The sequence below is a fragment of the Struthio camelus genome, chromosome 5 (assembly GCF_040807025.1).
Source record: "Struthio camelus isolate bStrCam1 chromosome 5, bStrCam1.hap1, whole genome shotgun sequence".
Taxonomy (NCBI): Eukaryota; Metazoa; Chordata; class Aves; order Struthioniformes; family Struthionidae; genus Struthio; species Struthio camelus.
The window spans coordinates 78319203-78338077 of NC_090946.1; the positions used below are offsets into that span (position 1 = coordinate 78319203).

The 18875-nt window shown below is 47.6% G+C and overlaps 1 protein-coding gene across 5 annotated transcripts in view; it reads left to right on the top strand.

Annotated features, from left to right (window-relative positions):
- ARMH4 (armadillo like helical domain containing 4) overlaps positions 1–17414 on the top strand; it is a 79093-nt gene extending 61679 nt beyond the window's left edge. For 3 of the 5 annotated variants that reach the window (XM_068947436.1, XM_009670667.2, XM_068947438.1), the window contains 3 exons: positions 6897–6928; positions 11975–12109; positions 12324–17414. In XM_068947436.1, coding sequence (XP_068803537.1) covers positions 6897–6928; positions 11975–12109; positions 12324–12392 — 236 coding nt within the window. In that variant the 3' untranslated portion in view covers positions 12393–17414. The remainder of the gene's footprint in view (positions 1–6896; positions 6929–11974; positions 12110–12323) is intronic. The other 2 variants (XM_068947439.1, XM_068947437.1) reach the window with 1 other exon arrangement.
- Positions 17415–18875: the final 1461 nt, after the last annotated feature.

Genomic DNA, 18875 nt, shown 5'->3' on the forward strand with positions numbered 1-18875 from the left:
CCTTTGTAGGTGAGGGAAGAAGAGAACTAACTGTAGCAGATTACTTGCTCTCATATACGCTTTAAAGCACCTGAACAGGTGCTTTAAAGAACAGTAACATCTTGTTTTCTCGCTGCAGACTCTTACGCGTATAACTATTTTGGCAGTATGATCACTGTAATAAATTCTAAGGATAAGGGCAAAGTTTCTCATTTTGATTGCCACCAGTTGTTAGTGCTAACCAGAAGCAGAACACCAAACCCCAGCCATTTCATGACCTGGAAAGAGACTGAGAAAAGCAGGATATTGGCAGATATGGAATAAGTGAATCAATTTGGCCTAGGGCAAAAAAAAATTGACAGCGGAACTGTGCTGAACTGCATCGGCTGCAAGATGCAGTTCAGTTTAACTCTGCTGTGACAGATAACAAGTCTCGTAACTACGTGTTTACAATTCTCACATCCTTGCAGATATGCAAAACCGGTCTCTTCCCACCTTACCACAAATGTAGCCGTGGGTGGAACTAAGAACCTATCCTATTCGGAGGAAGGCAGAACAACCCCCACATCTAGTGCAGGGGTTTGTATTACACTCCCGTTTAGTGCTCAAAAAGAGCTTCTATTATTATTCCGTGAATTCATCTGTCTTTGTCTTCTGCATCTCATCTTACACAGCCCGTTTGCTGCAGAGACTGTCATTTTATTTCTGGTACAGCACCTGCAGCAGTGGGGGACTCGGTCCTTAAGTAGCTTATCTAGTTCCTGAGATAACATGAGTAACTAGATGAGCGAGGGAGGTCTGGGGAGCAGCACTGTATTGTATGTCTCAGCTGCAGTGCTGATTTTGGACGGATGTGAAAGCAATTAACTGTAGCTGTTAGATCAAAATCTTTCCTGCCCCGAGAGTATATGGGTGACCAAATATTTTCTGGTTTCTTAGTTGGAGCCTTGTGCGGCTCACTCAGCCTAATGCATTTAGCGAATTGCAGATGTAATTGCTGGGTTAATGGCTTGCCAGCAAACTGCAGGTACTGTGTGGGAAATTGCTATCTGTGGCATGCAGATGCCCCTGAGATGTTCTGGGTTTGCCGTGCTAGGTGCCGTACATTCACATATGAAGTGAAGTCCCCACCATGAAGATCTTACACTGCAAACAGCCGAGAGACCAAGCAAATATCCTTAGTCCCGTTTTACCAAGGTGAAGAAGCAAAGGCCCAAAGAGATTAGGTAATTACCTAAGATCTTGCAGGAAGTCAGTGACAAAAGCAGAGTTTTGTCCCAGACTATGTGAGCGCCGATTCACTTCTTAAGAATAAAACCATCCTTCAGTCCCTTGGTCTGTCCTTGGGAGAACGTATAGGAACCTGATGCCACATTTTCAAAACTGGTCTTCATGGCTGTGATGGTGAATTATTAAAAAGAGGATGCTGATGGACAGATCAGTCTCAATATGATATTTTGGAATCCAGATCTAAGTCCTAGGTTGGAAAATACTGCTAGATGTGCAGATTAAAGGGATGATGTGCCTATAGTGTCATGGAAAAAATGAATTACTTGCAGATGGTGATTAAACAAGCTGATAAGATGGAAACTAAAGTGTCAAGACAGGGCATCAGGGCATCTAAGGGAGGAAGGGGGAGATGGAACTGTTGGGATGAAGGCATGAATTATTGAATGAAATCCTCACCAGAAGGTGAAGCCTTTGCATTTTCTTATCTGGGGAAGGGAGAGAATGAATGAGGAGTGGAATTATTAAGCAGGCTTTATCATTGCATTGCAATGGATAATTAGGCAATTATGATTACTAAAAGTTGACAATGCATGAAGCCCAAAGGACTTGCACTGCTCATTTCTGAGGGGACTGGTGAGAGAAGCAGGGAGAAGCCTTTGGCGAGAGATTTGATGGTGCGTTATGGAGGGGTATAAAACTCGAGCCTGGCTCCAGCACCCTGCAGCTTTCAGGGTTGAGGTGAGAACAAAAGGGGGTTCAGGAGACCTGAGCAATAACCAAGAATTTAGTTTTAGATGAACAGTAATCTGCATAGCAGTGAGAAATGGGATCAGAAGCAAAGGCCACTGATAAGGATTCAGGGAAGCAGGGCACAGCCAATAACTATATAGATGGACCCATTTTTTTTTTTTTTCCTGGCTGAGGATGCACGGTAGTCACGTGAGTCACTGCAAATGAAATACCGTGCGTACTTTTTGCAGAGCTTTGGCCTCGGTTAACATCCCCTCTCCTTTCAGGTGAGTTATTTGTAGCAAGGTACACGAGGAGCCTGACTTTGCAGAGCCGTAAGCTGAGCGTGCTCTGAGCTCCCAGAGCCCTGCACTGGGAGGCGGGACTCCTCCCTAGGAGGGAGGTGTCAGACTGTGGTTTAGACTTGCGGTAAAAATGGTTTGTCATTCCTTTAGTAATTTAATTTTTTTGGTTGGAATTGACAAATACTGTCTTTTTCCCTGTTGTAAATCATGCAAACTCTTCACTGTCAGAGGAGCTTTCAAACTGAACTTGGAGGCAGCTTCCAAACCTCTTGCCCTTCGATTCTCTGTTGTAAATTAGAGCTGCTCACTCTGGCTTTAAAGAGAAGCCCAGCAAAAAAAATGAGCAGCTTGGCTCAGCTGGCTCAATCTATTCATAGAGAGATGCAAAGCTGTGGACGCAGTGGAAAGGAGAGGCACTGGAATACGTGATGAGAAATACCCTGGAGGAGGCTAATTTGTAGCATTAAACTGCCTCTCTTGTCCCATGAAACCACAGCCCAAATCAGCACGAGGAAGACCTGCAGGTGAGGTGTAAAGAACCAGAGAGAGGAGGCTGGCGAGAAGGTGGGGAGGGGTGCTAATTGCTGATGAGTGAAACCTGGATTCATTTGTCCAAGCTGTCCTGAAGCAAGTGACTCGCTGAAACCCATTTAGGAAATCTGTGCTGGAGCAGGGACTTACCTCGGGTTGGCTCGACGCTCCCGATACTCATAAATAAGAGCCATCTCCCGCAAGGCTTTGTTTGGATTGAGAGCATCGTAGAGGTCAGCGGTGAAAGGAGCTGTTGGGCTATCCGCCTTAAATGTCACCTAGTGCCCCTGCACAGAGCTGTCTACCTGTAGCTGGCAAAAACCAAACTTTGAGAAAGGCTTCGCTCGTGGGTATTTTAGACCCTTCCTTTGGATCAGGTTCCTCCCAGGGAAGGGCCAGGCAGGCGCCGTGGGCTTCTTCTTGCCCGCTCACATTCGTGTAACTTCTTTAATTGGCTTACCTTGGCTTCTTAATGGCTGTCTGCACGTTTTCAAGGAGAAAGCTGGGTAAAAGTGACTAAAAATAGCACAGTGCATCTGTACCTGTCTGAATTCATCCTGCGCAGCTCTGGAGTCAGCTCCAGACAACGGCGCTCCTTGTTGGACTTGGATATTTCATCCCTCTCTGCAGTTCCGCGCTCAGGCTGATCTGGGTTGGTAATCTTAGGCCATACATTATTTAAAATTAAATTTGCAAAGATGCAGATGTTGTATAAATCGCTGAGGGAATGTCAGGTTATGCATGTAACTTGCAGAAGGGCTTCGCACTGATCTAACTCAGCTTGCAGCGAAACCAGGGGTTCAAAATTAAGCTGAGGCAGAGAGTTCGGGAGTGTTTTTGCGCTGCGGTTGTACTAGTCATGGACTAGTCATTAAAATGCCAGGGACAGAGAATCAGTCACTGCACACACTCGTTACTCATTTCCAACCCAGAGGCTTTTGCCGCTTGTTCAGGACGTTCTGTGATCAGGGAAGGAATAAAAAGGATGTGATGAAAAATACATTGAATAGATTATTTGATACTAATTATTTGCTGGCTGTCATTGGCAAGGCACCCAGTGTTCTTCAAGAGTGTTTCATTTTTATGAGAAAATCCCACCCACAATGTTCCTCTTCCTAGATCAAGTTGAGCATATTAATGTCATGAATAATGATGTCTAATTAGAGTCCGCAGTCCAAATGTAATTGATGGCAGCTATTTAGCATAGATATCAATTCTAACTTGAAAAAGTGCCTTATCTACTCCTCACGCTTAGTTTCTGCCTATGTGTAAATAAGTGGAACAACAAGTGCTTGATTTTAACGACATAATGGTTTGGTGTTTCCTCACAAGCGTTAAAATCGTTGCGGGCGTTTAGTAACGTTAAAGCCAATTTTTAATTCACTCTAACGTAGTGCTCCCCAACCTGATGGGAACTCGGCCATGACCCCATAGTTGCTCTGCACCGTCTACTCTTGCTGACGAGAGTCAATCGCTGCCGTGCAGCTTCCTGCTGGCATCTGCCACCCCTAGCCTGATGGCCCTGGCCGTGGTAGAGCATCTCGCAGGGAGTCTGGGAGAAACCACCTGGCAGAGATTTCTCTGCGAGGATAGGCATGATAAAGAGCTTTGGAGGGCTCCTGGTCTTTCTCGGGATGCTGGTGGTATATGACGGCAGAGGTGAAGATAAAAGCCATCTGGATAGTTTCTTGAAGCGTGAAGAACTAGCTCCTTCTAATACCAGCTTTAAATAGCAACGTGAGCTCAGAAATGTAATGTGCCCTTATTTCCTTCAGATAAACAGAATTGTGAACGCATACAATCAGAAACGTCATTTTTCCTGTGGCTTAGACTGAATCGAGAAGGTGTCTGACGTGCTCTACTTGCTGAAAAAAGGCCAGTTTTAATAATGGGCAATTGTGTAAACAGCAAATCAAGGTTTGTACCTGAGTGTCTGTGGTCCCAACAGACAAGCTGCTGTTGTTTTGTGGCGCAGAAGAGAATGAAGCCAGTATTTGTATTCTTTGAAAGCAGGTAGTAGAATATTATTAGATCATCTCCCCAGTGAAAATATCACCTGCTACATATGAATCGTCAGAAATGCTCTGAAGTTAATTGTTGCTTGAGAGGCGCCGTTGTTCAGCTGCGAGAGAGTGGGTCAACTGTTGATGAGATCACCAATCCAATGAAGTTATTTTGAAAGATGTATAAAAATAGCCTTTGTGCTTAGCTTGATTTGGGGCCAGCTGAGCATCACAGCATCTTTAACTGGCTCGGTGCGCGCGCTGTGCCTGTGCACGTAGGTGTTTGTGCATGCACAGAGAGGGCATCAGTCAAAAGCCTCAAAACATGCACTGCAGTTTTTGAACCTGTGGCTGTTGTTATACAGCTATGAATTGCCATCACCACTCGTCTTGGGAACCTGGAGTGAAGGTTAAAAATGACGCAGTTAAAAAATAAGAGCACTATTTTTGATTTTAAGTGGAATTTTCCCACTTAGTGGTGTTGCCGTTGAAATAGGTGTACCTGTATGTATGCTGTTTTGTTTGACAGTTTTTTCAGCTCTAGATGGTTTAGGATCCTTCTGTTTGGAAGGTGCTGTGTTACTGATAGACTAAAGGTGACTATTCAAGTCACGTCAAACTTGTAAAATGTTTTAGTTTAATTCAGTGATGCTGACAAGGTCTGGGCTGAGTCTTATTACTTCTCAACTGCTGCACCTCTCCGTATTTTATCTGAGACATAAAAAACTAATTTCTGCATGTGTGAGTAGGGTACAGCACTCACAGTAACATTTTTATTTCAGAAGGATGATTATACTGAGTGGTACATGTGTATGTGCCAACAGGCAGACTCTAATACCGCTAAGGAAAGCTTTGCAATGAGCTTCTGGAAGAAAGCACCCTTTGGAAATCGGGTCTCCCTCATAAGGGGTATGTTACGTTTGGGATCTAGTACATCCTAGGGAAAACATCTCTCAGAAGGACATTCATGCACCCGAGATTCCTATTAAGCCTGTAACATCCTTACGGAGAGACTGGGATCCTTGACCATGGCTTAAAATACAGTTGCTGAACCTTGATAACCTTTCATTGTTTTGTTGCCTCTTACCTAGGAGTAGGACATTCATTAAAACAACAGCTGAATATCCTAAAGGATGAGCGTTTTCGTCTTCTGTGCAATGCAGATGAATCTGGAATTGCCTGTAGAATTAATGAACCGCTGCTAATCATGTGCAGTTCTTTGAGATTAGCTTAATATTTCGTCCCAAAGTACATGCTGGTAAAGACTTTTAATTCTTGCGTATCATATTTCATGGGACTTTATAATAGCAGTAAGGAAGCAAGAGCCTCAGTGATGACAGTGTAAACTTACTGGGTTTAGTAATTTAGCACCTACAGGGCTGTCCCAGTCCTCAGATGTTACCTGGTGACTTCCCTGAGCTGGCAGTGGCTGTGTATGTGCTAATCCCTCCAGAAAAAAGGTTTTGAGGAGTCTAGATGGCAACAGCAATGGACCCAAAAGGGGAGAGCTAACAAGGGGTTTTTTTTGGGTTGAGGACCACTGCAAGCTTAAGAGCTTGGAGACCGGACATGAGGTCAGCCTGCTGCTTACCACTGGGCAAGAGGAGGAGAATGACCAAAACGCTCCTGTGGCAAGGTCGGGGGCAGCAGGAAAGCAGTCCTGTGCATGACAGCTAAGGGGGAAAAATGTCTTTTTAGGTATCAGACAGGCTTATGCCTAATAGAGGGAAGAATAACTATGGGGAAGAGGCTGCTGGAAGGAGACAGTGGTGCTATAACATTGTTTTCTCCCTCTCAGATGTGCCCAGTGTGTGTATGAGAAGTGCTGGTTAAATACCAGCAACCTGAAGCAGTGTTTTTCATCTTCCTGCCTTAATCACATCTGAAGGTGTGGATTACACAGGAGGAAACAAGCTCCCTGCCTGCCAAGTCGCTTGAAAAGTTTCCCTTATTGATTTGCTGCATTTGCTCTCTTCCATGAATGAGAAGAGAGGAAGCCTAATGAAAAATGTTAGAAGCTTGTCCAGTTAATTAGTGTCTATTTTAATACTTTCGTTATCATTTGTCACTAATTAATATAACATAAGTATATAAGCTCATATTTTGTCTTATTTTTCAGTGAGAAGCTGGATGGAGAAGCTGAAAGATAAGGTAGGAGGCTCTGTGTTTCTCTCAATCATTGTAAGAGCAAAAACATTTTTACTTTGAGGAATAAATAAATTCTTGCCAGTGCAGTTCATTAGCTCTAGAAAGACAATTGTGAAGGGGCTTAAAATTTTCTCTGGGATACAATGAACCAGATGCTGCTGTTGTGTGTATTAGTGTAAATACACAGTACATCCCTGATGAGTAGTAACTAAGAGCAGAGCCAGGGACAGGGGTGTTTAATGGGCTTCTCTGGACTAGTAAAGTACCTTCTCTTCAGACCACCCGAGTTACGTTTTTATTGGCCTTTAACTTTCCTCCACCCCTTTTCTCTATGTCTGAAGCTTGGTTTGTGGTCCTCTCTGCAGTGCGGGGTGAGAGGCTGAGTGCCAAGCTACTGCTCTTGAACTAAACCTGTCCTGTCACCACAAGTAAGAACGGCTGCAAAGTCCTGGAGAGGCAAAGAGCAAGCACAGGAACACTAAAAAGATGACAGACCCTGATCTTTTGTCCCTGATGTTGCAAGGTGGTGGCACATGGAATGAAGAGTTACACCAGCAATGGCAGAGGCGCTGCCCTAGGGCAAATATTAACATTTTGGAAAGGTTGTGAAACGTTCCAAATGTGTTGGGGGCAGCAAAGTAATGACACTAGAAGTGGGGTGACAGTAGTGTTTTAAGACACAACATTTTGTGACTCAGCAGGATTTGGAAACTCTTAAACAGGAGCAGAGCTAACATCGCGAAAAACAAATGGGATAATGAGTTGATGGGAAACTCCCACCCCTGAAAACTTGTCACTAAGCTTGAGCAGACTTTCACCCAGCAAACTCAGCCTTCCCATGAAATCCCCACCAAATTTCAGCAGTACCTGTACCATCAATTCTGATAAGAGAGAAGGGGTCTGGCTATCTGCTTTCCAGGGCTGGGGAATGGAAGGGCTAAGGTGGGTTTCTTCCCGTCCCTTGTTGAGTTGGTTTTCTGCCTGCAATAGGAAGGAGGTATGTCTAGTATGACCTATGCTCATAGCAGAGCATCTTGGCCTGGGATTCAGCCAGAGCGAACCTTGAAGGGAGAGAGAATGGTTTTCCTAACAAAGGTAAAAAGCAGACGCCCAGCCTGGCTGATCGCCTGGTGTGGATGTAGCATGCCCGTGTGTGTCACCTGCTAGTGCCAGACCTACCCCAGCCTGTACCACACGCTCTTGGGGGCATCAGGCATCTTCTCACCAAAGCTGTAGCTTTCACTTCTTTCCTCTGGGCATCCCTCTGGCTACCTCTCTCTCCCTCCATTGCAGAGGTGGGTGCATATTCCAGTCTCCAGCAGAGTTACTCTTTAATTGGGACTGAGCTGCTTGCAGGTGGATGGCAGACAGCATTGCAATGCCCAGCACAACCACCACTATCTCTGGTGATCTGCTAGCATCCACCTAGAAGAGAGACTCCCCTCTAAGCTATCTCCCTCCCCTGGAGAATGGCAGATATGTGGAGGCAGATCTTTCATCTTGCTCGTTTTTCTTAAAATAATCACTTATTCCATCAGAAAAGCCCACCAACTTCCCCCTCACCCCCACCCAAATACTGATAAAGTGAATCACTCACAAATAAAGCTGCTCAGCCTGTTTCCTCCTTTTCCCTGTTAAGTTTATCAGCACCATTCTTAATATCTGCTCTTTTCGTGTGGGCTGTTGGTAGAACCTGGTCCTTTCTATTTGACGATCTCCCCACCTAAACCAGGATCCCAGTCATGTGCACACATTACTCCTGTGTCCCTGAGTGACGGCCCTCCTGTGTCCATCAGACCTGCCCTGCTGGGAGAGCAGGCACGGGGAACATGGAGCCAGGAGCGTGTGTCAGTGAGCTGATCCATATCTGGACTCATGCAAACACTGTGCAAATGCCTTGGAGGACAGAAAGCAGATAGCAGGTCACTGCTCCTTTGGAGCTCCTTTGCTGTCTCAAAGTCCAGTAGAGTAAGGAAGGTGCTGGTCATGAGCTGAATGTTTTAATAGCATTCTTAGGATCCATAAAGAAACTGCATCTCCCCACAGGCTAGAGTTTAAAAAGTGGCTGCAGAGCTGCCGGTGAAATTGGGTCTCTTATCAAATAAGTGCAAAAGCCCCGCAGACTGTGCCGTGTGGCACAGAAGGGCTGTGGGAATAGGTCCTGGGTGTCCTGCGTTTAGTTCACGTTGCAGGTGTTTGGGGTACAAGTCTGTCCAGCTGTCTGGGGAAGCCTTACAAAGAGCATGGGCTGCCCCAGCGTGATAAAGGCTCGCAGACAGGCTAGAGAATTCACCTTATTAAAAACAGTGATTTCGGATAAGGAAACTCATTTGGGCAGCAGCTAAAAAGGCACTTCCAAACTTTCCTCACCGCCTGTGCCAGCAGCCAAATTCCAGAAATAGCACCCCCCCACTCTGCACTAATTAGGTGACCCAATTAAGGCACCTTAATTACCTCCAGGAAATACTTTTCTCTGTGTTCTCACTAACCTCCTTTTTCAGGAACTTGGAGGCAGGCAGGCTAGCTTCCCTCCAAGCATGTACGCTGAGCAGGGCTGGCTTTTCTGGGAGGGCATCTGAGTGAAGCGGCAAGATTTGTTAAATACCTGAGCCCTTGAGCCTTGGGATCTGAGCAGGAAGTTGTTGCATGAAAAACAAGCAGGTTCTGAAGGGGTTTGTTAACGCAAAACAGCCCTTGTTAGCATTGTTTCTGTCCTAGATGAAAGCAGTTATTTTTGTGCTCCAGATAAGCATATGAAGCCAGGGCAATGCATGCCGAATAGCTTTTTTTTCCCCCACCGAGTGGATTGTGGAAGAAAAGCAATTACAGTGTAAACAAGCGTTGTTGAGTTTTGTTGCAGTTTGGGAACGCAGAGGAACAGGAGTTGTTGCAAGTGGTGGATTGAGGCTTGCCAGTTGTCAAAGAGGCCTCTGAATTACGTGTGTGTTTTTTGGCAGGTGTAAAACCTGTTTTGGGATGTGCAGAGGGGGAAGGATAAAGCAGTGCTGCCACAGTGGCGAACGCTGTTTCTGCCGCGCGAACGAAGGCAGTGCTGTTAGGAGAAGCAGCCAGGCCGTACCTGCCTCCCTTACTCTATTGAGTCCCCATACTGAATTAAGTGAGGATGCTGGAGCAATTTAGCACTTTACAACTGGGGTTAATTTTCACTTAAAACAGTAAAATGTGAAATAACAAGTACTTGGCAATATTTGTCAAAGTATTTGAAATGCTTCCAAATTACTATATGTATTTTTCGTTAGTGTTACAAACTCCTGAGTGTTGCAAACGTGTGGATCCTAACTACTGAACTGGAGCTCGTTTACCTTTGCTGTGCTTTCCTTAAGGCCAGCTGAAGGTGACTGCCCTCCCTCCACGCACCGTCCTACCCACCAAAGTGACCCTTTCCCACGTGAAGCAAAACCCTCTGGCTCAAAGATTTTGAGCAGAAAGCCAAAGAGGATCAGCCTGGGCTGGGCAGGGCCAGGACAGGCTTGTTCTTCTTCTTGCAACGCGTGGGTGCAGTCGACTTTTGCATTTCAGCTGTTTCGGAGCCCCAGTTCCAGGTGTTGGAAATAGCCTCCTTTATTCCCATGCTGAGATGTAGCATCTGTGTCCTGAAGCACTTGCTTTCCCATGCCATCACATCTCTGCTTGGGGAGCATGGGAGCTGTGTAACACCGTTTACTCAAGGTGTATTTAACAGTTCGGTCATGGTAGGACACGTTTTAGGGATCAGAGCAGGCTGGAAGTGCGTTGGGTCCCTTTCCAGTGCAGAACCCACCTTCCAAGGTGGAGATCAGCTCAGCTGCTTTGCAGTACAGCCTTCCTCCAAAAGCAGCCCCTCGCCCTTTCCATGCACACCCTCCCTGGTGGCTGGCACCTGGGCAGCGCAGTGCCCACGAGCGCGCCATAAGGGTGCGTTGAGACCCAACTCGACCCCTGCCCTGCTAGTCCGGATTCATAGCGAAAAGGGTAACAGCAGCTCATGGCCAGCAGCTCTCCGGATTGAGCTCTGTTAAGCGCAGCCAGATATACATCTGTGCCTCGATTTATGCCCATGCTAGTTGGGGAGCTCATTGAAGCACTCAGCCTGCTTTACACAGCATGGAGCAAAGCTCTTTGAGTGTTTACAGGTATTCCTTGTGGCTTGTGGTTGCCTGCCTGTGGCAGTCGATGCAGGTTTTCCTTTGCACATGCATGCTTATTGATAGACACTTCACCCCAGCACCTGTAACTCTGCACCAAAATTATTTCCTTTCCTAAATGGGGGCAAGCGCTGCATCGTCTCAGCTATCATAAGGAAATTTCTGTTAGCAAACTCTAACGGTTCGTGAACAGTTGTGATTTCCAGCTAGGTCCTGGAGTGTCGTTAGTTAGGGGCTGGGAATCCGATGAGTCACTCAAAATCCATCCTCCAATAGCCCTTAAAAGCCTAAAGGGTCAGGTCACCTATGACCCTTGCAGGTGAACCCTGCCAGAATCTTAAATTCATATCAGTTTTGATTTTAATCTTGAGATTTGAATAGGATGTGACTCTTTAAAGTTTTGGTTTGGAAGCCAAGAATATTATGTCAGAACCAAACCGTATTTCATTTAATATGTCCTTAAACCTCTGTGACCGCAGTGGAGAACGTGGTCTAGATGCCCACCTAGACAGGACATCACAAAAAGGGATCGAAAGGGTAGCAAGTTATATTACTTTCACTAAAAAATTGATGCAGGAACAGATTATTCCTCATATACGACATCCTCAGAAACAGATGGTTTTGGTCACTGCTGGATCAGGATGCTGAGCCAGTCTGAACCAGTCCAGGGATTTCTGTGTGAAATAGAGGCTGATAAAATGCAGATTTGTTTCAAAGAGTTCCCAGGGTTTTTTTTCAGGAATCCTGTACATAGGTCTCATCTTTTGCAGGGGTAATAAGGACCCAAACACAATAAACTTAGAGGAAAGCAGCACAGGGATGTATTGCAGTCCTAGGCTAGTAAAGAACGACTCCGAACGGACGGTTTTGTGAGTGCTGCTGTGCTTGTCTCTTTCCCATGCAGGCAGGATACATGTCGGGAATGCTGGTTCCTGTAGGAGTCGGGATAGCCGGAGCCCTTTTTATCCTAGGAGCACTCTACAGCATTAAGATCATGAATCGCCGAAGGAGAAACGGCTCAAAAAGGCACAAAAGAAAGGTACAACCGCTGTAATGGAAAATCCCCAATCTGTTCCCGCCCGTTCCCCCGTTAACAGTTTTGGTTATAAAGTAAATGCAGTCGAGTTACGGCAAATGGTTTCTCTGGTTGAAATGCACTGCGGTTCTAGACCGTAGTACTGGGGGAGGAAGTCGAATGCTGTTCATTTTCTTTTGGTTTTTGGAGCTCTTTAATGTTTCTTTTCATCCCCTAGCAGAGGGAATTTAACAGCATGCAAGACCGAGTAATGCTCTTAGCTGACAGCTCTGAAGATGAATTTTGAATCGAACTGCAGAGCCGTTGTGATATCCAGTGACTTTTCAAGAGACGGAGGGGGAGAGAAAGAACAAACGAATTTCTGCTGCATTACTGCTCTCAGCCACACGGAGCCACCGAGCAGTGGCTGGTACCACCCTGGTGAAATGGCATGCTATATTCTACATGTAACGCGCAGTGATGTTTGTTTTGATACAGTAGTGAGATTTCACATTCACACCGGCACCTCATTCAGATCCACAGCACATATTGTTACAGCTGGAGCTGATACATAAGGATGATTATTTTCCTATTATCCTGGTGTACTCTTTTGGTTCTGGCTGGCAGTAATCTAATCATAACAATAGCTCTCACCTAATCGGCGAATGGAGATCTATACTGTGAGTGACTACTGTCCGATTTGTTGATTTTTAAATGTTACATTACCTGAGCTAGAGTTCATTAGTGCTAAAATTAGCTGCTCTGCTTAATTAATGAGTTATACACTTGAACTGTATCCCTTGTCAACTGAGAAGTGCCCAAGTACAGTGTTGTTAATAGAGCCTGAAACACATTTCTGCACTCTTTTACCCAATTCTCACCTGTTCTTTCACAAATCCTCCCTTCAGCTCTGTTCCACGCTTCTTGGAAACACACAGGAATGGCCTCAGCACTTGATTCACAACAAAAACCTTAGTCCATTTTCAACCAGCACTGTCTATTACAGCACAAAAAATACCAGCACGCACATACTGATGGATAGTCTTGCATGGATCTCTTAGCTTTTGCTCAGCGTGCAAATAGGTGACAGAAAAGGCAGGTCAGAAGCTTGTTCAGCTTCTGGCTCCTGTCTGATGGCACCAGTTACTGGTTCACCTCTTTCACAAGGGTGTGTTCCCATAGAAATGAAAGTGGAGCATCTGTCTCCTTTTCCAGCTTGAAATTGCATTTTCAGCCACTGAAAGCTTCATGAACGGCAGCACCTTTGAGAGATCTGATGGATGTCAGATCTTGTCTCCATACAACCAAATGCAGAAAGGTATTGAAGCCTGCAGAGCTGGTGCCTGTCGGTGTTGAGGGCTTCCTGGCTAGTAGAGGGAGAGTTATAATTCAGCAGGCAGCCACAGCTGGAGCGATGTCTGTAAAATGGTCAAGCTGGGGAACATCTGGCCAAAGGGGAAGGGTAACTGAAGCTGTAGGACAGGCAGCTGCAGAGGGCTGCGGAGATGAAGGCTTGAAGGAATGACTAAAGGTGGCATGGGGTGAGCGTAACATGTTGCAGAGGGAGACAGCCAGAGTCAGACGTGACTGGAACCAAGCAGGGGTAACTAGTGTCTCTGTGCACAGGAATGCTGTAAAAATAGCTAGAAAAAGGGCTGTATTACCTTGTCTCTGTGCCAGGTTGTGAAATGACTCTTTAATCTTACATTTATGCAAAGCATACATGTTTCCATGGTAGAACTCACTGTTTTGAAGGAGATCATCCTTCATACAGGAACAGTGACTGTTGCCAGAGGAGACGTGATTAGACAGATAAGGTCAGAGCACACATTTGCTGAGATTAAATCCCTCTAAGTCTTTGAAGAGGTGGAAGGCAGAAGCGTATGAGGAGGGTTTTCATTCTTCGTAAAGGTGAAAAAGCCTGGCTGATTGCAAAGTGTAGATGTACGTGGTGGTGAACAAATGTCTCCTGGGCACGTGAATGGGTTTGCAAGGTGCAGAGCACATTCAGAAGACCTGTCTGAAACTCACTTCTCTCTGAGAGCATTCAAGGTCTCCTCTGGACATTACGTTATCAGATGGGATGTTCAGTTCCAAACAAGCAGTGCTCTTCAGAGCCCAGGTTCTTTCCTGTAGGTGTTCCTCACATCTAGTGAGTCACTGGGAGTTGGACAGGCAGGACCACCTGTATTCAAAATGCTGCTACTGTTGCAAGTCTTCCAGTCTAAGAGCTGTGCCTGGTCCCTCACATGTGGGAAGTTGATTGTCGAAGGCAAAACAAAGCCCAGCCCATCAGCATGTTGGGGAGTCTTCGTTCCCTGATCCATCTAGGATGGGCTTTCCCAGCCTGTGCTCCGCAATGCTTGCTTGTCTCCCTTTCCACTTTTGAAACTTTGATCAGGAGAATTTTGCCTTGCTGAAGGCAGCCCCAGATCTCTTAGCAGCTGCTGACTGGCAGCATCTATTTCCACTTGTGATCCTCTGCCCACTGTCAAGTCCAGGTGTTCCTACCCAAGATTAAAACCTCTTTCTTCTGTAACAAGTCATTGGTCTGAGCTAAGAGCAACTTTTGCTTCTGAACTGGTCGCTCCCTTTTTCCTTTTCGTTCCTAAGTCTCTTGGTGCTTGGAGGTGGTTGGAAGGTGTTAACAGTCCAGTTTAGCTTTGGTGGCGATCTAGTCCTGGCAGCTGGGGTTGGGGAATCAGGAAATCTTTTCCTTTGGGCTCTTTGAGGAGTTGTTCATGGTAAGGTGCGATGGAGGTTGTGAGGTGGAATGACTTTTCCTCCAGTCCAGCTTACGTCAGGTCACCTCTGGAAGGGATTGTCTTCTAGGTACAGCACCAAGCAGGCTAGAAACAGGATTACAGAGGCAGCTGCAGGATGTTCTTGTTAAGCGTCACTCTAGTTCAGATAGGGATGTCTGGAGAATCAGCTGTGGCAAAGGGGGCCTCTCTGCGGGAGGGAGTTTGTCTTTGAGCAGCAACATTGGCAGCTGGGCAGGCAGATTCCTCTGCATGCAGCTATGCCCTGAAAGAGAGACCTGAGCTGATGCTGGAAAACAGGAGCTGCAAGAGATAGAGCAGAATAGATCAGATGTACCAGCGAGAGCCAGACAGCTGGGGATCAGCAGGGTTTTGTGCAGTAACAGCCTGCGAAGGACAGCCTTCTCTTGTTTGCCAGTTAACGGTAATGTGTTTGCGCAGTTTGTGATAACTGCACGAGCTGCGTTAAGTAACGGATAAAACACAGGCTCCCAGGCAGTTACAAGGCGGTGGGATGGCTGAGCCTGACTGGGGATCTGAATGCAAATGCTGCAGCTCCGGCAATGCGGGAAGAGCTCTTGAGATGGGCTGTCAGTTTGATGGAGCGAAAAGGCTGGCAGGGAGGTGCCGCGGCGCGCTAATAAAACCCGAGTGTGGGAACCGCTAACTTTTAACAGTTGCAGCCAGTTTCACTGTCTCTCTTTTTTTTCCCTCCCCGACATAATGAAGTTAATAAGAAATTAAAGGGCAGGCTGCCTGTCGGAGTGCTGAAGCTAGTGTTTTGGTGAAACAGCTGGACGTGGAGTGGGTGTGCTCTGCTCCAGCAAAGCACGTGTGTTTGCTGGGATGCTGGGGAAGTGGCCGTGCTAGAAGTGGAGCTGACAACTGATTGCAATAATATCTCAGTGGTTAAACAAGAAGTATGGTGAGACAAACTGGGCAGGCAGGAAAGCTGAAGCTAAATGGGATGTCCGGCTAAATGGTCAGCTCTGTCTTGGCTCTGTAGGCTGTGCTGGAGCCAGATCGATGCACAAGTGCTGTAGAAGGGCTGCCCGGAGACTTTGCAGGTGGCCCAGCTTCACTCCCAGGCCCGTCTCTCGCTCTGAACACCACTCTGCAATGGGATTGCTCCCAGGTTTGTTGTCCTGTTTGGCATCTCGTTTGGGAAGTGCTGGCCAGTAGAAGACTAATGTTGGCCAACTTCCAGAGCCAAGAAGAGCTGCTCAGCAGTGCAGAGAGATCCCAAGCAATGTCCGTTTGATGTGGGATGCTTGCTGGCATTGGAGGCTTTGGAGCAGGGCTCAGCTGCCGGCATCTCTCCCTTGTCTAGGAAGGGGTGCAGGACGAGGGCCCCAGTACCAGCACATTCAATGGGAAAACACCAAGCTTACACACGGGGACATCTACACAAAGATCTCAGCTGTGCTGCTAGCTTGGTATTCTGGTTCACTGGGCCATGACTGGTCCTGAAGATCCCACTGCCTGTAGCCCATGTCTGAGGCAAAACCACCATTTGTGGGAGGATGCTGCATCATGGGATGGTGATTTCCATGCCTTCAAGCACAAGGAGCTTTAGTGGCTTTTATTTAAGAGCTGTTTCTGATCAGGCAACTGCCCCAGAGTTCAGAGGCTCCCCATGTCTTGCAGTTTAGCTCTCCATAGAGCGGAGGCAAGAGGGACGGTCAAAATCAGCCTTGGAGTCCAGTGAAAACAGTGGTTGGGGCACAGGCAGGGGTTTCGGCGGTGCCCCTGACATTGCCAACGTTGCTGCAGATCCTGAAAGCACAAGCACCACTTGGCGGCATCTCTGCTCAGTGCCTGATCCCAGGCTGGCAGCCTTTGGATTGGGCCCATAAACTGCACAGCTCCTGGCGTTTGCTGAAATTACCAGCTTGCAGACGGGGGCGAAGGGGACTTCCAGCGGGAGCGGAGGCTGCCGGCCTCTTGACGATCTATTGACTTAATTTATAGCTCTGCGTTTCTAAAGCAAACAAGCCAGCAGCTTCCTTTAAAAAATACAAGGCAAAGCAAAGCAGCAGAGAACTGCCCGTGGGCCCCACGTCCGGGGCATCTCTGCGCTAGGGGGCCGGCAAGCCGCTGAACGGAGAGGGGAAGGCACAGCTGCAACGACTGCGTTGCTGCAGCAATAACAGTCCTTCGACTCGGCACGAGATGAGCAGCTCGCCTCTCTTTTCCCGTGGAGGCCCAGCACGGCCTTTCCTCATAGCACAAGCCAAAGTTTATTGTCGCCGTCGCCGAATCGTTTCGGCCTTCCCGGCCCCGTTTCCGATGGGAGGAACCAGCCTGCCTGATGGGCAGGTCCTGTCGTGCCGAAACGCGCCTGCACCGTGCAGCTGCTGATTTTTAGAGGTGTCTCCAAGGCCAGACGGTCAGCCTTGGCGAGATGTCTTTGGACTGCAGCTGCGTGCGCAGAGCAACGCTAGCAGTCCTGGAGCTTTCTTGTGGCTTTCTCTTTCCGACGAGAGCGACTCATGCTGTACCTGGGGAACGTAGCACTTTTGTTATATTAAAGCAGTGGGAAATAAAACGCTGTCCATCATATCTGACTCGAATCGCCTTGGCTCCCTGATTTCTGGTTCGCGGAGCTCGCTGGCTCTCCGATAAGGCTGGAGAGCGACGGCTTGGACGAGCCGAGTGCTGCGTTTCTCTCGCCACGCTGCGCGGTTGGTGCAGGGCTGACGCTGGCTTTGCGGGGGCGATAGGACCAGCGGGGCGCGCTGGGGGAATTGGTGCGGTTGGGCACGCGGGACGCCGGGCATGCAGCAGCCTTGGGTACCGTGAGAAGTAACCGCAGCGCGTCCCTGGCGGGAGCCGCTGCCCCTCTCCAGGCTGGCGAGCTGGCAGGAGCTGTTCGTCCAGGCGCGCGTATCTTCTCTAATGGAAAATGGCTTGTTCGAAACACGAATTTCCTGGGGAGAGGGAGACAGCCGTTTGGGGATGGCGCAGGCGCGTTTTTTTGCTAACTGGTAGTTGCCAAAAGCAATCTGTATATTCCTGAGGTTGCTTGGCGCATTGCTCTTTCAATGGAAAAAACAGAAGCTGCTGAAGGAAGATATACAAAAAATGTTTGATTTTTTTTTTTTGGTAAGTTTATTTCCTAAGGAAACGGCTCCGTGCTCACACCGCCTCTGTCTGACCATCAGCCGGTCTCCTCCTAACGTCTCCTGACCCGGCTCGCTGAGCCACCGGCAACGGCACAGAGGAGAGCAAGGTCATACGAAAACCCCTGCGAGAAAAGCATGTGCTGAGCCGTTGTTAGGCCACGGCAAACCCACGAGGTTACAAAAGCTCTGGTGGAGGGAACGAACCGGGTCTCCCGGCCTGGGAGCCAGCTGCGGGGTTGCCGCCCTGCCTGGATCCGCCGGCGGGCAGCGAAACGCAAGGTCACCCTGTCCCGAATTCACTTACGGTCACGCCATCGGCCACGGGACGCCGAGCCGTTGCAGAGCCGCCCGGACACCGTGGCTCGGGTTTGGTTTTAATCGATGCCTTTCGGAAGGGCATCTTGCCCGGCTCCAGGCCCAGATCAAGCAGCTTCGAGACTCAAAGCTTGGTAGAGACCTGAGCAAGCCCCATGCGGCTTTGGACCGAGGGCCACGGCCACCCCGCAGAGCCCCAGCCCCTTTCCCGCGGCGGGGATACTTGGCGGGGGGATACTGAAAAACAGATTAAAACCAGGGTCGCGATGAACCTTTGCCATTTTAATCTTTTTTGCTGTAACAGAGAGCAAATTGATAACGTGCTAAAAAAAAATAGAGAGAGAGAGAAAAAAAAGCCACCCTGCAAAAATGTGACCTTCTTCGTATAAATGGATGTTCGGAAATAAATCAAGGATTTCTGCGGGAGAATCAAAACAGCTGCTATTACACCAGCCAAGCCTCAGTAATGAAATCATTTGCCAGTGTCAGGAGGTAAGTTAGATTTGGGGTTTTGCAGTCAAAATATTGAAAGCGCTGGGTTTAATCACATTTTAAGTCAGGAGGCTGAAAATCCTTATTTCAAATAAT